Here is a 21,399-nt window from a genome sequence, read left to right on the forward strand (position 1 = left end):
GTGTCCTTACCACTGGTGTTGGGAATTAGGTCACAGTTTGGTTACAGATGTGAATCTTACAGAATTGATTTCAAGGAAATAACCTTATTTCTGCGTGTTGCTGTAATGTGCACAGCTGGGGGCGCTGCCTTTATGACGTTGCTTTTTTTCATTATTTATCCAGTTTTCATGAACTGAGTATGCTTGGATGTGTTAAATTCCAATGTAATGTCACAGTTAGGTGTTTCTGCTAAAATAGTTTCAGAAACTGTGAAATGTACTCAAGATAAACACATGTCTGATGGGGATGTGCCTAAGCAGCCCACTGAAGTCAGTGGGAGGTTGCACTGCCTTCTCAAGCAACTTTGTCAGAGCTAACATAATAGAGAAATAACCTTTAAAACACTACTACTAGTACTACTGCTACTAAAACTGTGGATATTATGCAAAGTACCTGGGTCATAGAAGTCATGTTGACAGTTTTTTTACAAATCCAGTGTGGGACTTGCTCAGTAGTTCAGTGCTGATACCAGACTTGGTTTAAGTCAGAAGTTGCTGGACAAGGGGGCTGTGAAACATGTGTTGCATGGTGCAATATCGGCATTCCCAATTCTGAGCTGGCCGTTCTGTGCTGCTGCCTTGGTGCTCTGCTTTTCACAGTATGTGCCAAAGTACAGATTTGAGAGAGGGGTTTGCTTGCTTTTACGTGCCATTGTATGGGAATGGTGGGTACCAGACCAGTTTTTTCTTTAACGAATCCTTCGCTGTTACGTGGCCAAGATGTTAATTAGCTCATTGTTTCTGCTTAATTTTGTGACAGCTCTCTAATTACATCCTTAGTTGTGCCATGAAGTAATTGCTGAGGCTTCCCCAAATTTTATGTTGAGGTATGTTATTAGTAAACTGAATTTGGCAGAGGTGTTTTAAAAAATACGGTAAGGCAGGCAGTAATTTTCTAATTTATTTAAAAGACAGCCATTTGGCAATTTCAACCTTTGATGCTGTACTGTCAATGTAAATGGAATATTGATTTTACTCCATTTCCTATCTCACTGGAGTCATTGTCATGAGGATGAATTCACGTTGTGTAATGACTGGTTCTTGCTGACAGTTCTCATGTCACTGAGGCTGGTATTTTCAGCTTCCACTTTCTCCGAGAGTAAAAATAGCATTCTGCACTGCTGTGTTCTTCTTTAATATTGTGCTTTTTGCATGTCCAGCTTTATGAATCTTTGTTCCCAAGAGATGTGTGTAAATTGACCAAGGAAAACAGGAACATCCAGCAAACCCAGGTACAGGAAGAGTGAAAGCAGTGGATCTTCTGGAGAGTCCCAGAGCAGTGGGGCACTCCCATTCAGAGACCTTGGTTTTGTGTCTAAGACTAATGAGAAGGGGAGGAAAATGGTGTCGCTAACCTGGCTGTACATTTCTTTAGAGCAATAATGGGAAGTAATAAAAGTTGAACGTATTTAATCAGAATCTGGAAACCAGAATTACATGGTCCTTTCTCTGTTAGTTTCACTTTATTGTGCATTTCCACATAACCTTTCCATTGATTTGCAAAGCTGTTTCTAAATGATTTTCATTAATGCAGCTCAGCAGACAACTGTCATCTGTCTTAACCTTTTAAGGAATGACTTGTCATTGTTATTTCTCTTTTGTCTTTTCCGAGAATCACATTTTAATACATTTTCAATATTTTTAGCTTCATTTCCCTTGTATTCCTAAGTATCTGTGAAGGCAAGATTTTGCTCTGGCCAAGCCAATGTTACAGCATTCCCAGGACAAGTAGTGAATACTTCTGAATTTCAAAAGGTGAGCTTCAAAAATCACCTGTGATTTAAGAACAGCCTTTGGTACTGAATGGCCTGCGAGGTGGAATCTAGAAACTTGCAGCCCCTAAATAAATTTTAATTAAAAAAAATAAAATTAAATCAATCCTTTTCCTGTCTCTCACCAGGGTTCCTCCCTCTGGGTTTGTTGCAGTCATTCGCAGCTTATCAGAGACAGCCAAAGAAAGCCATCACTTATATCTGCTGGGTTTTCTTGCAGACAGGGGAATCCTTTAGCATTTGAGGTTTACTGGGGAGCTGGAACATCACAGGAGAATTTCAAAGCTAGGGGAAAGTAGTTTATGCAGATAAAATAACTGTATTTCTATGTTAACATTTTTATTTAGTGGAGGTACTGAAGATGTACCTCTGGTCTGAAGTCAGTCTTTATTTTTGCTAGAAGGCTATTTTTAAAGCTGACATTTCTGCTCTGTTTTCAGGTAACAAATTCTGACCAAACAATTTTTCTTCAAGTAACTATGCAGACAAAATACACGCCTAACATTTCACACTGAGAGATTTCCCTTTGAGGCATTGCAGCTCCTTGGAGTAACCTTTCTGTTTGTAGCTGGCAGCCTGAAGAACGAGGGGTGAAATTCAGCCTCATGTAATGTTACAGATATGTCACTAACCTCAACAGGAGCAGGACTTTGCTCTGAGTAGGTGGCTAGTCCAGTTCCAAACAGAAAATTTACTACAAAGCTAGGAATAAAACCTAGTTTGGTGAGTTGTACCAGCAATATTACTCCTTTCACTACATGTGAGCACAAAAGGTAGTTTTCATCTGTGTTCATTTTGTGTGTTGCCTCCACACTATCCTTCTTCCCTTGTTAGGGGTGACCAACTACACTTGAAATGAGAATGAGATATCTTTTGAAAATGTGGCTTTTAACTTGCATTGGCTTTAGCGTGTAAAATACATCATTTGCTGCTCTCTTGTTGGTGTTTGGAGAAATCAGTGCTTGATAGTGGTCTGCTTGGTGCTGGCCCTTCATGGCAGGTGCCGTGGCACAGGTGGGAGACTCTCACTTGTTTGTCTGAGCACCTGTTACAGAAGGAGTTTTCCAGTACCCGAGTCTCTGCTGTAGTCCTGAGCACTGATCAGTAGTGACTGCTGGCACAGGATGAGTCTGATTCCTGAGGGTTAGGCAGTTGAAGCAAATAAGTATCTGTGTTTACCAGAAACATACCTAGCTGTTAACTTGTGCTTGCAAGTAATTATGCAGTTGTTTGTCTCTTGCTAGCAGGGATGAAAAATGTGGGCATGATTACAAGTGCCCTGGCAAGGAAACAGTGGTGCCTGTTATAATCTTATTAGCTGTATTAGGTGTGTTTTACTTCTCCTGTAGTTTGTTCTAATCACTTAGCCCCTGGAAAAAGACCCTTAGTAGATTTTTATTGTCTATTGGTGTGCATCCATGCTGACCAGCATTTCCCAGGATATGTTCCTGATGACAGGGATGCTGCTTTGGCAGGTGATGGCGGTGGGAAATACAAAGGTTGTGTATCAGTGTCTTTAGAAAGACAGGGATGGAAACAGCCTTCTGAACGCAGGTGGGCAGGAGGCTGTTGAGAGTTGCAGTGCTGGTAGGAGAATCCCCATTGTCGATATTGCTCAGGGGCTCCAATGTTGTCCCATAGCATATAGTTGGTGCTGCCGCAAGGGCTCCTCTGCTTTTCCAGGATCTCCATGCTGGACCAGGAGCTATCCTTTACTACAGAGTTATATTTACTCGCGGCCCCAGACTTCTGTGGCATAGCTGGGTCTCTGAAACTCGTCTCGAAGAAACAATGGTTTCACCTTGGCATTTGAACGGAGAGGTTTACCCTCTCATTCCTAGCTGTCACATGCCTGGGTGGTTTTAAAGTGAACGGAGTTCGTCACGAAGCTTGTGGTTCCTCATGGCTGAGGGAGGAAGCGAGGTCCGGTACCCGCTGGAGGGGTTGGTCACGCGGGTGCAGGTACGGTGTTCCCGGGGTCTCGGGGGAGCACGAGTCCGGGCCGGTCTGCGGAGACCCCGGGCGGCTGTCAGTGACTGGCCAGCACAATGGCTGTCTCGGGCACCCAGCCGCGGCATCGGGCCTGAGCCCGCCCCGGGGGCAGGTGCCGTTTTGGGATCTGTCCTTAGGAGAGGCCCGCGGGAGCGGAGGGGCCGCGCCCCCGCCAGCCCCCCGGCGGTGACAGCCGCACCATAACGGGGCGTTGTGATAGCTCCCTGCGGGGCGGCGCGTCCGCGCCTCTGTGTCCTACCGGCCGCGCCGCTTCCGTGCGGGGAGCCCGTACCTGTGGCAGGCGGAGGGGAAGGGGGGTTGGCGGCGCGCAGGCGGCGGGCGGCACCATTCCCCACGCCGCCAAGATGGGCCGCCCCCCTCGCTGCATGCCGGGTAGGGCCCGAGCCCGCCCGCTCGTCCTCCGGCGGGCGGGCGAGCCCCGGCGGGCGGGCGCGCTCGGCGCTCGGGGCAGCGCCGCGCCGCGCAGTGTCTGGCAGGCGCGACCTTTCATAAGACGGCCCCCGCTATTGGCTTCCCGCCCGGAGTATCGCTGCAACGCTCGCTGCCATTGGCTCGTTCCCGGTCATGCCTGGCTCTGCCGGGGACGCGGCCCCTCTCCCCGCAGCCCGGCGGCGCTGGCGTGAGTGCCCTGAGCTGGCGGCGGCAGCTCCGCGGGCCCCCATGCCGCCCGGCGAATTGTAACGTGTCTCTTCTCTCTGCAGGTCGGTACTAAGAAGTGCCTTTCCTGACGTCTCTGCTGCTTGGGACCGCTTCTAGAGCAGCCGCTGCTTTTTGCCTTGCTTGCTGCCAGCTAGACCGCGAGGAGAGCGACCCCGGGCAGCCACCCGCTGCCGCCCCGCCGGGAGGAGGGCGCTGCCGGGCCTTGCCGCAGGCTGCTTTACTGTAAAAATAAAAGTTTGCTGAGAAGGTCAGAGCTCTGCTGCCGAAAATCAAGGAGAGGAGGAGGAAAAAAAAAAAAAATAAATCCCGTCTCGATCGTTGCTCTAAATTGCTGCATCTGTCTATGCCAAACTAATCGATACAGATTGCACCACAACCCCCCGCTTCAAACCCATCTGCGAGGAGATTACCTTTCAGACAACTTCACTGACAGAGCTCGGAAATCCCGTGTCGGAGGGTCTGCCACGTTCCCATGCGTGCGTCGTGGGCTCCGGCTGGCGCTCAGGATGGGCCACTGAGCGCGCGAGGCTAGTCCCGGGCCACGCTTCCTAACGTTCACCTCGCCGGTAATCCGAGCGCTTCTCTAAAGTGCGAAGCCTCTGTCCGTTAACAGTGTCACGCTGTGAACTCCCGGTGGCACACCTCCTTGAGATTGCAGCCACCCAGTTTTACATGTACTTTTAAAATAGGGAACGGGGGGGGGGGTGGGGAAGAAAAAGTGTTCTGGAGGTGGTGCTTTGATCATTTCCAGGTTATCAGTTCAGCTACTCATTTGTCCGTTTTATTGGAAATTTTAACTACCTGTAAAATCTAAAGATGGCTGTTAGTGTCACACCGATTCGGGACACAAAATGGCTAACGCTGGAAGTGTGTAGGGAGTTCCAAAGGGGGACTTGCTCACGACCAGACACGGAATGTAAATTTGCACACCCATCGAAAAGCTGCCAAGTTGAAAATGGACGCGTAATCGCCTGCTTTGATTCATTGAAAGTGAGTAAATACTATGTTATTTTCAAGGATATATGGTTGATGAAAGAAGCGGTTGTAGCCAGAGAAACCCTGCAGCCCAAAAGGGAGCAGTTGCTGGCTGCCAGCAGTGGGCCGTTTTGCTGTGTTTATTTTATTGATGCTTGTTGATTTGTTTTGCTGTTTTCCTCAGGGGACAGGGAAGGATAGGGGGATGAAGGGAAAATATACCTGATAGGGCTCAAATCCTCCAGCATGGCTACACTGACTGGTTCTTTGCCTCCAAATTATTCTCTGCCTGTAGCTGGAATAAAGGGCGCTTCATGTAGAAACAGCAAAGTCACTGTAAGGATTCTTTGTTTTTAATAGCACAAACCACGTAAGCAATATGTGGATTTGTTTTCATCTCGTAACTACCACCGGGTGGTTGGTGTCTCTGGACAGCTGATGGTGAATCTTAGAAGAGTGTTTTCCTCCCTAGGTTATTTGGGTGTCTGTGAGCACCCTGCTTGTATTTCTGTGACTGGGACTGCTATGGTTATTCTGTCATTTTCACAAGTCTACTTGCTTAAGGAGAGGATGATGCTTAGAAGGCAGGGTGCCTCTAGACATGGAAGTAGGGCTGTGGCAGAGAGGGTACAGCCTCACAGTGCTTTTTAGGAGGGGCATCTGAGTTCAGCACTGTAAATGTATAGCTGCTGTCTTACTGTGGCCGTAGTTTCATTAATAGGTGTTAAACATGTGGATGCCAGCACCTTCTCTTCTTTTTTTATGAATTTAATCATCTTAACATTTAAACACTCATCCCACAAACAGTGCACGATAAATTCAGTACAGTCATTAAAAAAATAATAAAAGTTGGGAGATAGAAAAAAAACAACTGACAGACTGATTTCTACAGTATAATTTTCTCTTCCTGGGACTAAACCCGGGAAGCGGAGCAGAGCTTGAGTGTATGGAGTTGGCTCATGGTAGAGACATGCTCTGGGGAGGGAGCTGTAGCTGTAACCAGCTACTGCAGGTTGCTTGTGCAGCCAGGCCCCAGTTGCAGTGGGAGCTGAGCAGGAAGTGGATTTATAGCGGGTTTATAAAAATCCTGCAGCACTCCTGAGTTTAAACATGTGTCTTGTCTCAAATCAGAGTAGAGGGTAAAACTTTAAAATGCTCTCAGGCGCAAACACCCAGCACCCCCCCTCCAGTGGATATTGAAATGCTTCTGTTTCTGTGTTGTTCAAATGTGTTTTAAAACTACAGGACTTATAATGTGGGGATGGGGAGGGAGAGAGGAATAAAAAATAATTTCAAATGTGGAAACAAAAGGTTTCTGTGCATTAAAAACCTGTTGGGTCATGAGCTGTGCCAGAGGCTGCCTGTACTGACAGGGAGTCCCGGCCCCTTGCCCCACCATCTCTGCCACTGTGCCTGGGCGGCAGCGAGCCCTCCTGCCACTTCCTTTCTGTGGCAAAGCATGGTGTGAGCAATGGCGTGAGCCATGGTGTGCTGTCATTGTCATTGGTGGCTTCATGGCCTGCTGCAGCACTGCCCCTGTGGCGGCAAACTTGCCAGAAACATGGGCTTGGCCTTGAAGATTTAAACCTGCCTCTCTGTCAGAGGCTGTGAGTGATGCATTTGCTGGGTAAGATAGCACCTGCAGGATGCCCCAGTTTGATTTTCCACTGAACTGCTGTTTGGTCGCAGGGCATGCTGTGGTCATGGCAGCCTCACCCCGCTGGCCTTGTGCTTGTCAGAGTGAGGATCCCACTGAAAAGGTTAAAACAAGACAGCAGGGTTAACTGGACATGAATCTGCTTTGCTGTGGGAGACAGTCCCTGAGTTTGCTGTACATCAGTGTTCTCTGCTCAGATTTCTGATGTCCTTGGTTGCTGGAAGTGCCTTGAAATCTTTGTGCTGGACAAGGTGGCCTGTGGCACAGGACCTCCATCAGCAGGGCTCTTCTGTTTCCTTTTGTAATGAATAACATAATCATCACCTTTGTAAAGAACTGCAAGGTCCATGGATAATACTTGTAGGTAACACTACAGCAGTATTATGCTGCTGACTCCCATTGCACATGGAAAGTCAGCGCTGTAGCCGAGTTGTAAGCTGGGAATCTGCTATTTAAAAATACCCTGCTTACCAGATATGTTTACTTGTGTTCATGCTGAAAGGTTTAGTTGTGTCTGCGGTGCCGTGTGCCAGAAGGGATCTGATGGGTACTCTTGACACAGCCTGGGTAGCAGTGCTGGAGTGCTGGGTTGTGCTGCTGCTGGTGCTGCCAGATCTGTAAGAGCTGCTTGCTGCTGAGCATGGTGCTGCACCATGGCCAGGCGTTGTGGCTGTGGTCATCAGGTGGCTCCTGAGCTCTCAGGGTTTATTAGTCTCTTTTTTTTGTTTTTTTGTTAAGTAGTTTGTATAATGTATGAGAATACATTTGATAACAGAAAATTGACTATATCCCTTCAGTGAATTCCATGTACAGTATCCATAGTGGAAAAGCAGTTGATCAGTTTTGGTTTTGTTTCAGATCTTCATCAATTTTTCTGTGTGCAGAGCTAAACAGTCACCAGTTACTTCATGCTTTCTGCAGTATCACAAACTTTAATGTAGAGACAGTGTAGGGAAAAGTTTTACCAGATTTGTCTAAACCCTGTGAGATCAGTTAACCAAACCCTTTTTTTTAAATTTGGTAAACTGTTATGACACTCAAAAATAATATTGAATATTTCAATAATTCAGTGTGGATGTAATGTCCTTGTTCTTTACTAGAACAGTAGCACTCCTTAAATTGACCTTAATATTAAATACTTGATTTCTTATAGATATATAAACTAAACAGCTAATCTTGCATTATCTCTTCGTCATAAGACAGATACTTAGTTACTGAATTTTTCTTTGCAGACTGTGAATGCATCTTTCACTCACAGCTCTCCCAAGAATTAGCGTGTTTAAAAAAAAAAAGAATTATATTAGCAGATATCAGGCAGGTGTGTGCTAGCGCTGCAGAGAGCTGCAGACCTGGTAGGGAATACTTGCTTGTGAGCTGGAGATCGCCAGTGTGCTCTGCTATATTTAGAACATAAACAGGCAAAGCAAATACTTTCTGTGGGGACCCCATGAAATGGCATTACCCTTCAGCTCTGCCCGGCCAGACTTTGGCCTCTGTCCCAGGTGTCCTCCGCGGGTGTTGTGCAGGGATGGAACACACGGAGTGCACAGCCAATCATGGGCAAATACCACTCATCCAGCCTGCTTGTCAGAGCAGAAACAGGTTTCAGAAGTGGAACTTTCAGCTTGGGTAAAATATATGTATAAATATATATTTTCTATTTTTAATTTTATCCCTCTGTGTGAAATGAAAGCAAAAACTGTATGTGTAGGTCTAGAGCAAAAAGGGCATTTACTCCAGAGAATCTCTCTTCTGTGCCATGTTGCCACCCACAGGTCCTGTTGCTGACATTTGCAAGGGCTGCTTTTGTGGAAGTGTGCCATTGCCATGTTGATCTCTGGACACGTGCGTATGTTGGGAAGCATGTCCCGCATGTGCACCTCACGGGTTCTTTCTTAATTCTGAATTGGTAACAAGCAGCAATTGTTACATGTTAATTAGGAGCGTGGGGGAGAAAAGGAAAGACACATGCATTCAGTGACCTTAGGAAGGGAGTGCAAGGAAGAGGTCAGGGCCATGTCAATCGGAGCAAGATTGTATCATCCTGCTGTTGCATACCCTGCTTCCTAATTAGTCCTAATGGAATCTGCAAGGCTGTCTTTAGGGTAGTGCATTAATCAAGATGAATGTGTGGGGGATAATCTAACCCTTAGATATTAGGAGGATAATTTTAAAACAAGAATGATTATGTAGTATATTCAAATTATGCACTGGAGTGGCTGAGTCAGCTCCAGCTCTGGCTCTGCGTTGTTTAAATGCTGTAGGATTTTTTTCCTAAATTTGGATGCCTAAAAGCCTGCTAAACTGTCTATAGCAAAAATAAGTTCTTGAGTTTCTGAATGAGAAAACCGGTTTGCACAGAAATTTGATATTTAGCATAATTTAAAAATGTTTTTCTTTTTTGTCTGTTTTGTTGTGTTTTTTCTTTTTCTTGGAAAAATAGGCTTATGTAGAATTAATTTTTGAAGTTACGTTAACTTCATCAGATGTTCCGATAGATGAGTCATCTGACGTTTCCTGAAAACTGAGATAAATATGTCTTGACAACGGGGAGATGGATGTCAAATGCAAGTCTTACAGGAGGCTGCAGATACACTGAGGACACCCAGCAGCCTGCCTGCTGCTTATCTGTGTGCTGCAGCCTTTGGCTGCCGCATGGTCTTGCCTAGCCATAGATTTTTGGAAGTGTGAAAACAGTGAGGACAAGAGCAGGAAAAGGAGGATGAGGACTCGGATTGTCTTTTCCGTGCGGTGGCCTGGTTGTGATCAGCACCGCCATTCGTCGGCACCTCTCCATTGCAGTAGTGGGCTTTGTATGGGATGTGAGCTGATATGATCCGAAACATGCCAGTTCTGACTGTTCCGAACTTCACATGAGTTCAGCTTGGGCTTGGTGAACACGGCTTGGCCTACATCATAGTTTTTCCTTTGGAGCTTGATGTTAACTATGGGCACTGCAACTTTCAAATAAATGTTTGCCCTCTCAAGTTACGCTTCTGCTGGGGCAGCTGCTTCCTGCTGGAGTTGGATGTCCCAGTGAAGGGTTAAAAGCTTTTTCCTACTCTTCCTTCAACAGCTGAAAAATCTTCAACTTTCATATTTTTCTGCTTTTTTTTTTTTTAATTCTAAGAAAAAAACCCCTGGAAACTAGAAGTTCAAGCATTTAAGTTTGAAGCTCTGGTGCCTTGCGTCTGGGATCCACTAATACATAGTATTTTAGTATTTTATCTTCTGTTGAAGTACTTACTTTTTTATATTAAACTCCTGAACATGTCACATCTTACCAAGAAACCTTAAAGTATATAAATGCGTTATTATTTATTTTTGTTGTTGATGAACTTGGTGAGCTCCTTATTTCTGCCACCTCGGAGATGGAATCGTTCAAATCTCTCTACTTTGTCACTGCTTAAAAATATAATGATTTTTTGACTTGTTACTCCCTGCCATGTTATACTTACCTAAGGGTGTAGAATAAGGACCTTGTTTGTTTATTTTAAAGGATATTTCACTGGTAATGTGCAAAAGGCAAATCTTTGGCTTTGTCTTTAATTAAGGCAGAAGAAAAAATCCAGACACGTAGTCACACAATAGTTTAGCAGGTGACTCTTCAGTAGTTTAAACTTTGTGGTATATGGCACTACTGGAGTGTGAAGCAGTAACAGCTCAGGGACTGGGAGGGAGATGGGCACACATCTGGTTCCAAGGAAACTCATAAAGCAGTAACCCTTGGAAAAAAATGAAAACACAAACAGTGCTCAAATTCCTGAGATCTGATTTGCCATTTTTCTTCTCTTCAGCCTGTGTTTGCCAGTAGGCTGAGCTCCAGAAGAGGAAGCAAAGGGAAGGTGGCAAATACATTGGGAAAATGGTGCAATTGTTAGCCTGAGTGGCAAACAGTCCATTAAAAAAGCAAACAGTCAAAACCGTGAATGTTTCTTGGTAGGAATATAAATGGCATTTTGAAATCGTATCGGATATTCAAACTTATGGCTCAGTGCAGTGTTCAGAGTTCATATTACAGTTTCAGCTCTACATCTGCAGGAAGATACTAAAAAAAATTGAAACATTGCATTGCAGCATTTGCAGTGTCATTTTTTGGAGTCTATACTTGATAGAAACCAGCGTGGGTTTCTCTTACGTACAGTCAGGAGCTCTCCTGGGTACAGTCAAAAACCAGTAAAATTCTGAACTAATTTTGGGGAAAACTTAAAGAGGCATAAAGTAAGAAAACCTCACATCAAGAATATTCAGTCGTTTTCCTGTTCAAAGGAGGGGTCAGGAGCAGCCTGTGAGGCATCTCCTTCCCAGGATGACCCCAAGTCTCTGTTTTCCTAAATACAGATAGGTTGTTGCCAAGGCTCACTCTTGAATCTGTTGGAAGCAACAAATTGCATTTAAGACCAAATTATCACATCTGGTTTTTTTACTTTGGAGAAGCATTAATGTTTCTTTGTTGGGACTGCATAGTCTTGTTAGCCTAACTGGATACTGACTAGGAAACACTGCCTTGGATGCTGCTTAGAAGACTGTGATTCATGTCAGGAATAGCTTCTGTGTCAGAGCCAGGTCTGAGACCTCTAGGCCAAAGCCAAGGCAAGTCTGCAGCTCTCCCATCAATTCGGTCAGAAGTCCTTGATAAGATTAAAAACCCAGCATTGTTTTGGGGTTGGTTAGTACTGGGCATCTTTTTATTAATCTCTGTTTTTTTGTGCGTGCTCTGTGCCATGTTGTTTTTCCTCATGGATTGGTGGTGGGTGCACGGGGATAAGCTTGGTGGAGAGCCTGCTCTCCTTGTTTTAGCAGCAGTGGTTCTTGTCCTAGGAAGCAGCTCCTGGCACCATCCAGCCTCTGATCAGGGACTGGACTTGGGGAACGTGGGGAAGCAGTGCCTTGTGCTCACAGAGAGAAAGCAGACTCCAGAGCACTACTGAGGGATCAGCTCAAGTCAGCTCTTCTTTTGTGAGGACCCAGATCTCAGACAGTGCTGAGTTTCAGACAGTGCTGAGTTTCAGGGACACTAATTGCTTGATGTTGTCAGCTATCACCTCGCTGTTTGTTTCCTCCCACTGGGCTTGTGTTAGGCTGCTTGGGGGTAATAAGAGGGTGATCTTTCTAATCTTTTAGAGGATATGAAGCCACCTCCCAGCGTCTCCATCTTGCCAGCTGTGCTAGTTGGCCTGCTTGCTGGCAGCCCTAATTACAGGGGACTTGAACTCGTACAGGTGAATCTGTCCTCAAGCAGCACTGTGGCAGCTGGTCCCTGCTTGCCCAGCTGCGTGAGCCTCACTCAATGGCTGGGGAATCCAGGCTATTAGATTTTTCATCCAGGAATGCACAGCAGCTCTTGAATTAGTCCCTGTATAAAATAACAAAAGAGATGATTTTAGTCTGATCCAGAGTTCTTTTTCCTTCATTGCATGGTGCGACTAGAAGGATTACAGCTATTGAAATAAGATGTAAGTAAGTACTGAATTGTCAGGTTCTGAAACATAGGGTTATGCAAGTAAAATCCTTTTGCGGTTTATGTTTGAATTTATTGAAATACTTACAACTTATTCCCTTCGTTAGGGAACTTCTGATTATTTAACTGATGCAGAACACCCATTGAGGTAGTTGGAAGCAACTTCAGCATTTTGATTGAATAGGGGCTAATATTAACATTTGATGAAGTGGATTTTTAAAGAATAATAATAAATCCATCTGCTTCATCTGCAAGGCATAGTGATGCTGGAGTGCTCCACACCAGCAAGGTCTCAAGCTGTGGGGTGCAGCAGCTTCGTGAGCTCCTGCTGTATTGGTAGCAGCAGTGTAGGATGCCTGGAAGGACTGCTGCTTTGTGTGAGGCACCAGAAACTGTGCTGGAAACTGGTCACGTACCCAGGAAATGCTGCTTTGAGGCTCGTCCCCACGGAGAGCTGTCCCCACACCATCCCTTCAGGGTTGAGGAGCTGACAGGGTTGTAGTGGAGCCTTCCCTCCTGCCCAGCCATGTCTTGTCAACCCTCCACATGCAGGCAGCAGGATTCCCTGAGGAGCAGCACTAGGGCAGAGTTGATGAGTGCTCTCAGGGGTACTGCCGCCCCTGCCCAGATGTCTGTGTGCTCAGCCCGGACATTAAGTGTACTCCATTACAGAGCTGCATTCTGTGGGCACTGCCTTGAGAGGTGCTGTCCCTGCTTCGGAGTGAGTAGAGTCATTCTTGGGTATGGCAAATGTACTGGTGTGATAACCAGGATCTGTTTCCTCAGATTGCTGCTCTTTTTTTTTTTTTTTTCATATCCTAGTCACTGCATAAATTTCTGGGTTGATAGAAGTGCTAAACTCAGCAGCCTTTCGTTTGCACCCCAGTGTGCACTGACTGCCAGCTCTCAACCCCACAGATCCTTTCGGCTTTTCAGAAACAGGATGCTGGGAGCGCTAGTACTGCTCCAAGGGGAAAATGCTGATACTTCAGAAGTTGCTCAAAGGCTGCTGAAGAGCAGTGGTGCTTTAGCAGGAGGGTTTGGAGGGGCCGGCTGGGGTAGTGGGATTGGATCAAGTTTACATCTCAAGAGCACTTCAAGTCTCTTCAAGTTCCTGGAAAGACTCTCTTTGGCTCCAGGTTCCTCTAGACTATTTCTAACTTGGCGAAATAATACAGAAAGTTAGCAAAAAAGGAAGAGAGTACTATTTGAAGAAAGGAGCAGGGTTTTGAGGAAACAAAGCCGTTTACTTTTTGTTGGCATCATTTCACTGAATTTGAATAGGATAGTTTTCAGGCTTAAATACAAATAGTTGTGAGATTGAGATTTAAATTTTGAAGAAAAGGAATGACAAAGTATGGAAGTCATCTGTTACGTGTCTGCAATCTGGCCATCCTGTGTGAGAGGGCACGTGTCCATGCATGCCCAAGGGGCCAGGAAGCGGCTGGTGTAGAGAGAGGCCTGTGAGGACATAGAGGTGGGAGCTATTGGGCCACCACCGCTGTTGCTCATGGGACAAGTAGGAGCAAACACTGTTGAACCCAAGAGGGAACATGGCAGTTCATAGCTGGGGCAGACCATGGGCTAGAGTTGGCTGAGGTATCGGGTTCTTCACATACCTGGGGATCAGGATTGTTTGTGGACATGCTGGAAAACAGCACAATCCATGGGCAGCCACACAAACCCTGGGTAGCTGCAGGTATAGTAGGTAACCACCACTTTTTAAGAATAAAGGTCATTATTCTCTGCTCTTAAGAATATCCTATCTCATGGTCATGAATTGAGTTGCTGTCCAAGGGAAGTGCCCACCTGCTGAATTTCAGGAACATCAGAAGCCCTGCGGTATTTTAGCCTCTAGCAATATTAATACTTCTTCAATTTCCAGCCTTTCCAGTGTTGTTTTCACTTTCCCTGACCTTTATCTAGGATGTTTTAAAAACATCCTCAGTTTTAAAAGCATAAATACAAGCTGATCATAAACATTGCTAGGTTAAGATTGCAAGAAGACAGAGTGGGTTTTAACAAGTTTGACTAGCCTGTACTTCATACATGCTGGAGACAAATCTAAGGAATACCCTGTGTAAAAGTGTCCAAGTGAGCAAGCAGAGCACGGTGATGAATTTGTGACAGTGGTTACACTTAGCACAGACTGATAATCTGTTGCAGAAGTTAGTTTCTTTATCCTGACGGGATTTGGTCTAAAGTCCTAGATATCCACCATGATTCGGTGCTTGTCTGCTATTGTGGGTGAGGGGCTTGCACATTTTGTTTAAGAGAGTTCCTTCTGGCCTTGACTGGCCCAGGGAGAGGTTTTCACTTCACAGGAGCCTGGCAGATTTTTAGCTGTGTGTAGTACCTAGCACAGGAGTGTCAAGAACACACGTTTTTTCTTTGTTAATATAGGAGCAAGATTATGCATGTTTAAGTGAAGCCTGTTGTAAACAACAGACAGAATGAAATGTTTTCTGGGACCTTGGGACTCACGATAAACTGAAGCAAATGCTTGCAGAAAGAAAAATTTGTACACTTGGTCCTTCCCTTTGAGCAGAATTCAGCCATCACTGTACAGCAGCCCTGAGCTCAGAGCATGCTGTAGAGTGAGAGACAGGGCAAGCTGAAGCCAGGCAGGCTACTGGTTCTTCTGTCACATTGTGTTTTCTGCAGCAGAGTCAGTGTTTAAAGCCAGCTTTTGATGCTAAATTGTGCCTCTTAATTCAGCTTTCTGGTGGTAAGGCGTGTTTGAAAGATCGTTCACGTTAATGTGTCCTTGCTTGTCCAGTACTCTGGTAAAATCTTCCCTGCAGTGGGCTGAGATAACTGGGATTTATGCCACAGTAATAGCCAGATAAAAATGCAGGCATGTTAGGAAAAATTCTGGTTGGGCAAACTGAATGATTAAAGATTTCACACTCAAATTAGACACTCCTCAGAGGAAATGGAAGAGTCAGTTCTTTGTTATGTTGCTGTTTGTTCCTGTTGTTTATTGAACACTAATGCTGCACCTCATGTTTTATGGAGCAGGGTAAGGTACTCCCCTTGTACAAGGCACACAGGTGATGGATGGATACACATGGATATATGTGGCAGCTTTATTTCAAGGTGAAGGTTAAAATGCAAAGTTCTTATTGGTGGTGGAGCATGAGGAATTAGTTTGTAGAGAAAAATGAATTTGTGATTTAAATAGTTCTGGTTGACTCTGTGGGGCATGTGGTGGGGTTTGTCGGTTGAGAATTTCTCACTTGGCCAAGCATTCGTGGCACAGAAGTGAATGTGTGTGGAGCTGCAAACTGGCTAAAGCACACCTGCAACAAAAGGCTAAGCGCACTGTAACCAGAACTAAGGGGTTTAATCTTTTTCTGTGGCTGGACTGAACAGGATGAAAAAAGGGATTTTTATAACACTTGTACCGTGTCAAAACTGGCTTTTTGGAAATGTTTGTGAAGTCTTGAGAGCACAAGGTAAAGAGTCTCCGGACTGTGAAGTCAACCCAGCTTTTCACTGCATTGAAAGTAAAACTATCCGTACTTCCCTACGGATACTAACAGGTTTGGACAATAGTTTATATTTTTGCTTGAAGAAATGTTTAGAAGTATTCAAACATTTTTTTCCGCAAGTAACTCATTTATAAAAGTTGATTTGCAAATTTTGTGTTCAGAAAATGTTCCTAAGGTTAATTCCAGTAAAGTGCAAACAGAGCAGTGAACACACTGGTGTAATTTCCGTGCTCTCACCTGTGCAAGTGTGAAACATACGGAGCAATATTTGTGCCGAGGGAAGATAGATTTGCAAGGAAGCTTAGTGAAGTCTTTAGGAAGAATAAACCTAAAGGCATGTAAAAATGTGATAAAGTTGGTGAGAAATTTATTTTTCTGCATGTAATTGTTAAATAAGCCTAATGGCAACAAAGTAACTAAAATATGTGTTGAACATAAGGAAATTGATGCACTAAGCAGGGACTGGTTTTGAAACATAGGAGAAAGTATTCCTTCAGGACTGAAATGAAGCAGGAAGGGGAGAAGAAGGCAAAGCACAGCCGGTGCAAGCCAGTAGCCTGGGCAGGGGGGGATCTGTTCACTGACACAGAGTGCAATAAACCCTCTGTATTACGGCCTCTGGACTTGGACTTGGCCCCGATGTGGCCGCCAGCTCGCCTGGGGTTCCAGAGGCAGCCAAGGACTGACTTGCTCTCAGGAGCAGTTGAAACAGACTCAGCCCAGGTAAAAGGGTTTGAAACATATTTAAATGTCAACCCAGTAAGTGCAGCACACTAAGCTGGCCATTTGCTAGCATGGTGGGAGGACCCATCTGAAGCATTGTGAGCAAGACTGGAGGGAGACAAGTAGAAAAGCATGTAATCATATTTTATTTTTTTATCAGCATTTTTCTGGTGGCTCAGCTGAGGGAAGAATGGGTGCCATCACAGGAGTCAGAAAGTAATGCCAGCCTTATAAAATAGCCTGCATAATTTTTCCAAAATGTCTAGATACGTACATGAGGGAGGAGAGCACAGTGCTACATGTATAAACCAAATGTTGAATGCCTCCACCATGTGATGCAGCTGATTTTTGTTTATGGTACAACTACTTGTATCATTAAAATAAATGAATTGACCAAGGTAAGAATGCCATTGTGAGAAGGCAGAAATACCACCTTTTAGGCAGCTGTGCTCAGGTTTTCTAGATTACAGATTACTGTGTTTAAAGCTTCCATAGATCATGACTTTCCTAAAGCCTGGAAATTGACTGAAATAAGTTTAAATTGTACAGAGTCTCAAAGTCTCTGCCTTCTTCAGAGCTCTCACAGTGATTCCTGTTATCTTGCAATCACTTAGCTGCCCTCTGCAGTTAAATTTCAGGGGAGCAGGACCTCATAGCCCTCTGCTCAGGAACGAGCCTAGAGTTTTGTTGCTCAGAGGTGCTGTAGCAGCAGTGGCTGGAGAGAGATTCATTGCTGGTTGTTCTGAGCAGACAACTGCCTTTTCCTGTAGTCAAGGTATTAATTACAGCAGCTGTAAATGATTAAGTTTTTTTATGTGCCTGGCTACTTTGAGTAGAGATGAGTGCTGTGAAGTGCAGGTTGATATGCAGTGTTGTTCATTTTACTTTTAAAAGTCTTGAATCACACAGATAATTAGTACAAATGCTGATTTTAAAAATGCAGAAAAACATGACTTGGGAATTATTTCTCATTTGGTTTTAAAACTTCCTTGAAGTACTGTGTTGTTTTGGGGGGGGCAGGTTTTAATTATCCACTGCAAGTACAGGTTGATATGGCTTCTTTATGTTGAGGTAAAAAGCTCTTCCTAAGGAGAGGTGCTGGTTAAAGTTAAGATCCACAATACCAGAATTTCTGACTGCTTTTTTTATGTCATATCTCCTATGATACAGGAGTTCCATAAGGAGGAGGTTGGTTGGTTTGTTTTAATTCAAGGCTGGAAGAACAAAGACATTTAGGTGCTAAGTTTTTTATGTAAATGGCCTTATCATAGTCAGCTAAGGAACCAGTACACTGTTAAAGCCTTTTTGTTTCCTTTTTTACTATGTATTTGGCTGTAGGTGAAAGCAGATAGCAAATATGTGTATTAGGTTTTGAAGGCCCTGAGCAGAGAATGGACTGCTTCCGTCCCATGGAAGGCGCTCGCTGGTGAGATGGTGCAGGCCATCAGTGAAGGGGGATGTGTAGTGTGCACTGAAATGGAGATCATCAGAGGGAAGTGAAAAAAGAAAGTAGTCAAAGGGGAAGAGGAGGTGACGACCACGCATGTTCTGTAGCTTACAGAAATAAAATGCGTGAGGAGGTGATTCAGTTTCTAATGAGAAAAGAAGACAAAGCGGAATTAAAACAAGAGACAGAAAACAGAAAAAGGCATGAGGCTGAATGAGGTCAGATGCTGTTACACCTCCTGAGAGAGACCAAAGGAAAAAGGACTCTGTTTTGTAAGTGTGAGCAGACAGAAGGGGAAGAGGAAGAAAGAATAAAACACAAGAAATCATAGAATCATAGAATAGTTAGGGTTGGAAAGGACCTTAAGATCATCAAGTTCCAACCCCCCTGCCGTGGGCAGGGACACCTCGCTCTAAACCATATTACCCAAATGTTGAGAACTAAACTGTTGAGGGCAGTGCACCGGTTGTACGTAGCATGCACCCATAGAAAGGCTCCTAAATTCCTTTAGAAAATGCATTTTTTCTGTTTCTGCTCGCTCTTTGCAAGACAGTTTTTTTACCAAGTTCCAAGTATTTTAAATATATCTGAAGAGAAAACTAATACTTGTCTATAGATCTTTTTGCGTATGGAGAAAAGTACACCTAATTTTGCGTGGTTGGAGGCTTTTAACATTTGGCTTAATTAAGGCACTGAAAATATGAAGGGAAGCACAGGCCTCCTGTTAATGTTTCTGAAGTTATTTTTAATGTCTGTAATAATGTAAAATACTTTTCCACCCTGTTTGTCACACATTTATTGTTTAGATGCTTCTGGTGATTTTTGATGTGTAAACACCAAAGTGGTTAGAAACTGAAAAAGAGGCTGCAGTGGAAGCTTAAAGTTACCTGTTATAAAGCTTTCACCTAAGTGTTTTACTCTGTGCTATACATACATGTATATGCACACTGCATACCGTTTGTATGCACAGCTCTTACTGTTTGTGTGCAAGCTGCCTGGCTTTATATCCAGGCAAACGCTGCTTCAAATTCCTTGGAAGGATGATCATTAATTTAAATTATGACATTTAAGTAGATCTGTGATCAAAATTGCTCCGAGGTTCCAGCAGCGGGTTTGGATTCTGATGAAAGCATTTGGCACCCAAGCATGGGAAGGTGTTGTCATTCATTCACTAGCTGTGAGCACACAGGGTTGTGGTCTTTGGGAGCAGGCACGTGTGTGTCAGCAATAATTATTTGTAAATCTTGTGTATTGGCAGAATGCAGATAGTAAGAGGTATTCCAACCGTTACATGATTTCCTAATCAGTGTGATGCTTTCTTCTGGCTTTCTATCTCCATATATCATGTATAGTTTTTAAGTCAGGCTATTATTCAAAGTTCTTTTGTACTTGCTTTCTTTTTTGGCATCAGTGGACCAGCGTGCAGGAAACCAAAAGAGTGCTCCCCGGAACACGTGGGTGAAAGGCAGGGGAGTGCTCTCATTATGTTTAACAGAAGCAGGGCTTTGGGGCAAGGGTAGAGTTTTGTTCCCTCCAAAGACAAGAGGAAAACACCAACTGACCTGGGTACAATGAGCCACCCTTGACTGTTGTTTTTTTTTCAGTGGTAATAGTAAAGTACAGGAAATGCAACAGATGAAGAGCTTCTTTATTTTTTAACAGAACATCTTAAAATCTAGATTGGCAAATTCAGTAAAAAAAACCTTCTACAGTGAAGTATTTGAAACATAAAAAAATGTTTTCAGGGGAAGAAAACATTCACAAAAGCTAAGGCTTAGGCAGTGTTCTCCTTTCACATCCCACAGCAAGACTTCCCCTTTTTCCTTCAAGTTGGGTCTGGAGGAGAGGTGGGATGAGCATAGCTTGCTGCAGTATCCGAAGGATTCTGAGCTCCCTGCTGTAATGCCAGTTGCACCTTCCGTCTGTCTCATGTAACTACTGTAATTCAAAGGAGGAAAAAAAAGACCCTGAAAGTAATTTGGTTTTTATTTCTGATTATGTTCTCCCTTACTAACTGCTCAGGTTTGAAAAATTGCTGAGCTTGGTATTAATCTATTTTATTTCACATGACAGTTTTTAAAAATTGTTATGTAAATTGAACTGTCAAAAAGACTTTCTCAATTTTACACTTTATCTACCACCAATTCCAGAAGGGCTCTGCTTGAATGTCTTCTGGTAAGTTGTGGTGGGTTTGCTTGGTTTGTACCAACCTTGTATTTTTGCAGTACATTGATGGTTTGGTTTTGATACTTTCTGAAAAGCAGCGTTTTCATAATGTCGTTCCCCATATACAGTGCTTGAGGCCAGAGGGACTGCCAGCAGTCTCTCAGAAGGTGCGACAGTGACACCTTTCTGACACCCAGAAGGTGTGAGCTGGCAGGGTGATGCTGCAGGGTGTTACTGCTAAAATGTAGCAGGATTGCCAGCCTTTGGCCTGCGTGGTGCTGCATGGTGTGATGCTGCATTGGTAGGCAGATGCAGGATGGCTAGGGATTTAAATGGGAACTTACCACGGAGTGAGAGGTTGGTAGGTTTGGACGATACAGTTGTTACCATCATGATACACCGTGTGACCCTGCCTGTAGCAAGGAGATAAAGTGGCCATGAATCACTGGGGAAGCATCTTTAGACATGAGCTTGTTTCCTGAATCCTTGGCCTTGCTATGGATTCTTCCAGCAATTGCAGCAACTGGTGCCAGATGGCCCCTCAAGTTTTGATCTTTTGTGCATTGACTTTGGTTTTGCATGTAAAAAGGAGCCTTCAGGAGCTGGAAGGGTCTTTTGTGAATTAAAAAATGCTGCTTTGTGCTTAAACAAATTCAAAATAGCAGTTGCTGAAAATACACCAATATTTAATTTTTTTAATTTAAAAAGCATTGCTGGATTTTATTGTCTGGAACAGCAGTGAGAGCAACCATGGGCAGCAATGCCGGGTCTCCCTCCAGCCATCTTCCTGCTTTCTTTTTGTCTTGGCTTCTGGTTCCATCTCTCCTCCCTCCTCTTCTCCCTCCTCCTTGCATTTCTGTGACAGGAGCAGGTAGGTTCCAGCCCTCATTCTTGGCATGGGAAAATTAATTTTGCCAGCACTGTGGAAAAGCCTGGCATTAAGTGGCTTCATTCATGCGGAGGAAGAGGAGGAAGATGTGTGCTGGTGAAGC

At 44.3% G+C, this 21,399-nt stretch overlaps 1 protein-coding gene across 12 annotated transcripts in view; it reads left to right on the forward strand.

Annotated features, from left to right (window-relative positions):
* The window catches only part of MBNL1 (muscleblind like splicing regulator 1), a 103,138-nt gene that overhangs the window by 22,366 nt on the left and 59,373 nt on the right, over positions 1-21,399 (forward strand). For 7 of the 12 annotated variants that reach the window (XM_061371569.1, XM_061371576.1, XM_061371572.1 and 4 more), the window contains exon 2: positions 4,526-5,474. The exons of 3 other annotated variants lie outside the window; for them this stretch is intronic. In XM_061371569.1, the coding sequence (XP_061227553.1) occupies positions 5,301-5,474 (174 nt within the window). In that variant the 5' untranslated portion in view covers positions 4,526-5,300. Of the gene's footprint in view, positions 1-4,252; positions 5,475-21,399 lie in introns of those variants that run through there. 2 more of the 12 variants (XM_061371571.1, XM_061371580.1) reach the window with 2 other exon arrangements.

The sequence above is a fragment of the Neopsephotus bourkii genome, unplaced genomic scaffold, assembly GCF_033783945.1.
Source record: "Neopsephotus bourkii isolate Nb327-2 ecotype Australia unplaced genomic scaffold, CSIRO-AGI_Nbou_v1 NB_1574, whole genome shotgun sequence".
In the NCBI taxonomy this organism is placed as follows: domain Eukaryota; kingdom Metazoa; phylum Chordata; class Aves; order Psittaciformes; family Psittacidae; genus Neopsephotus; species Neopsephotus bourkii.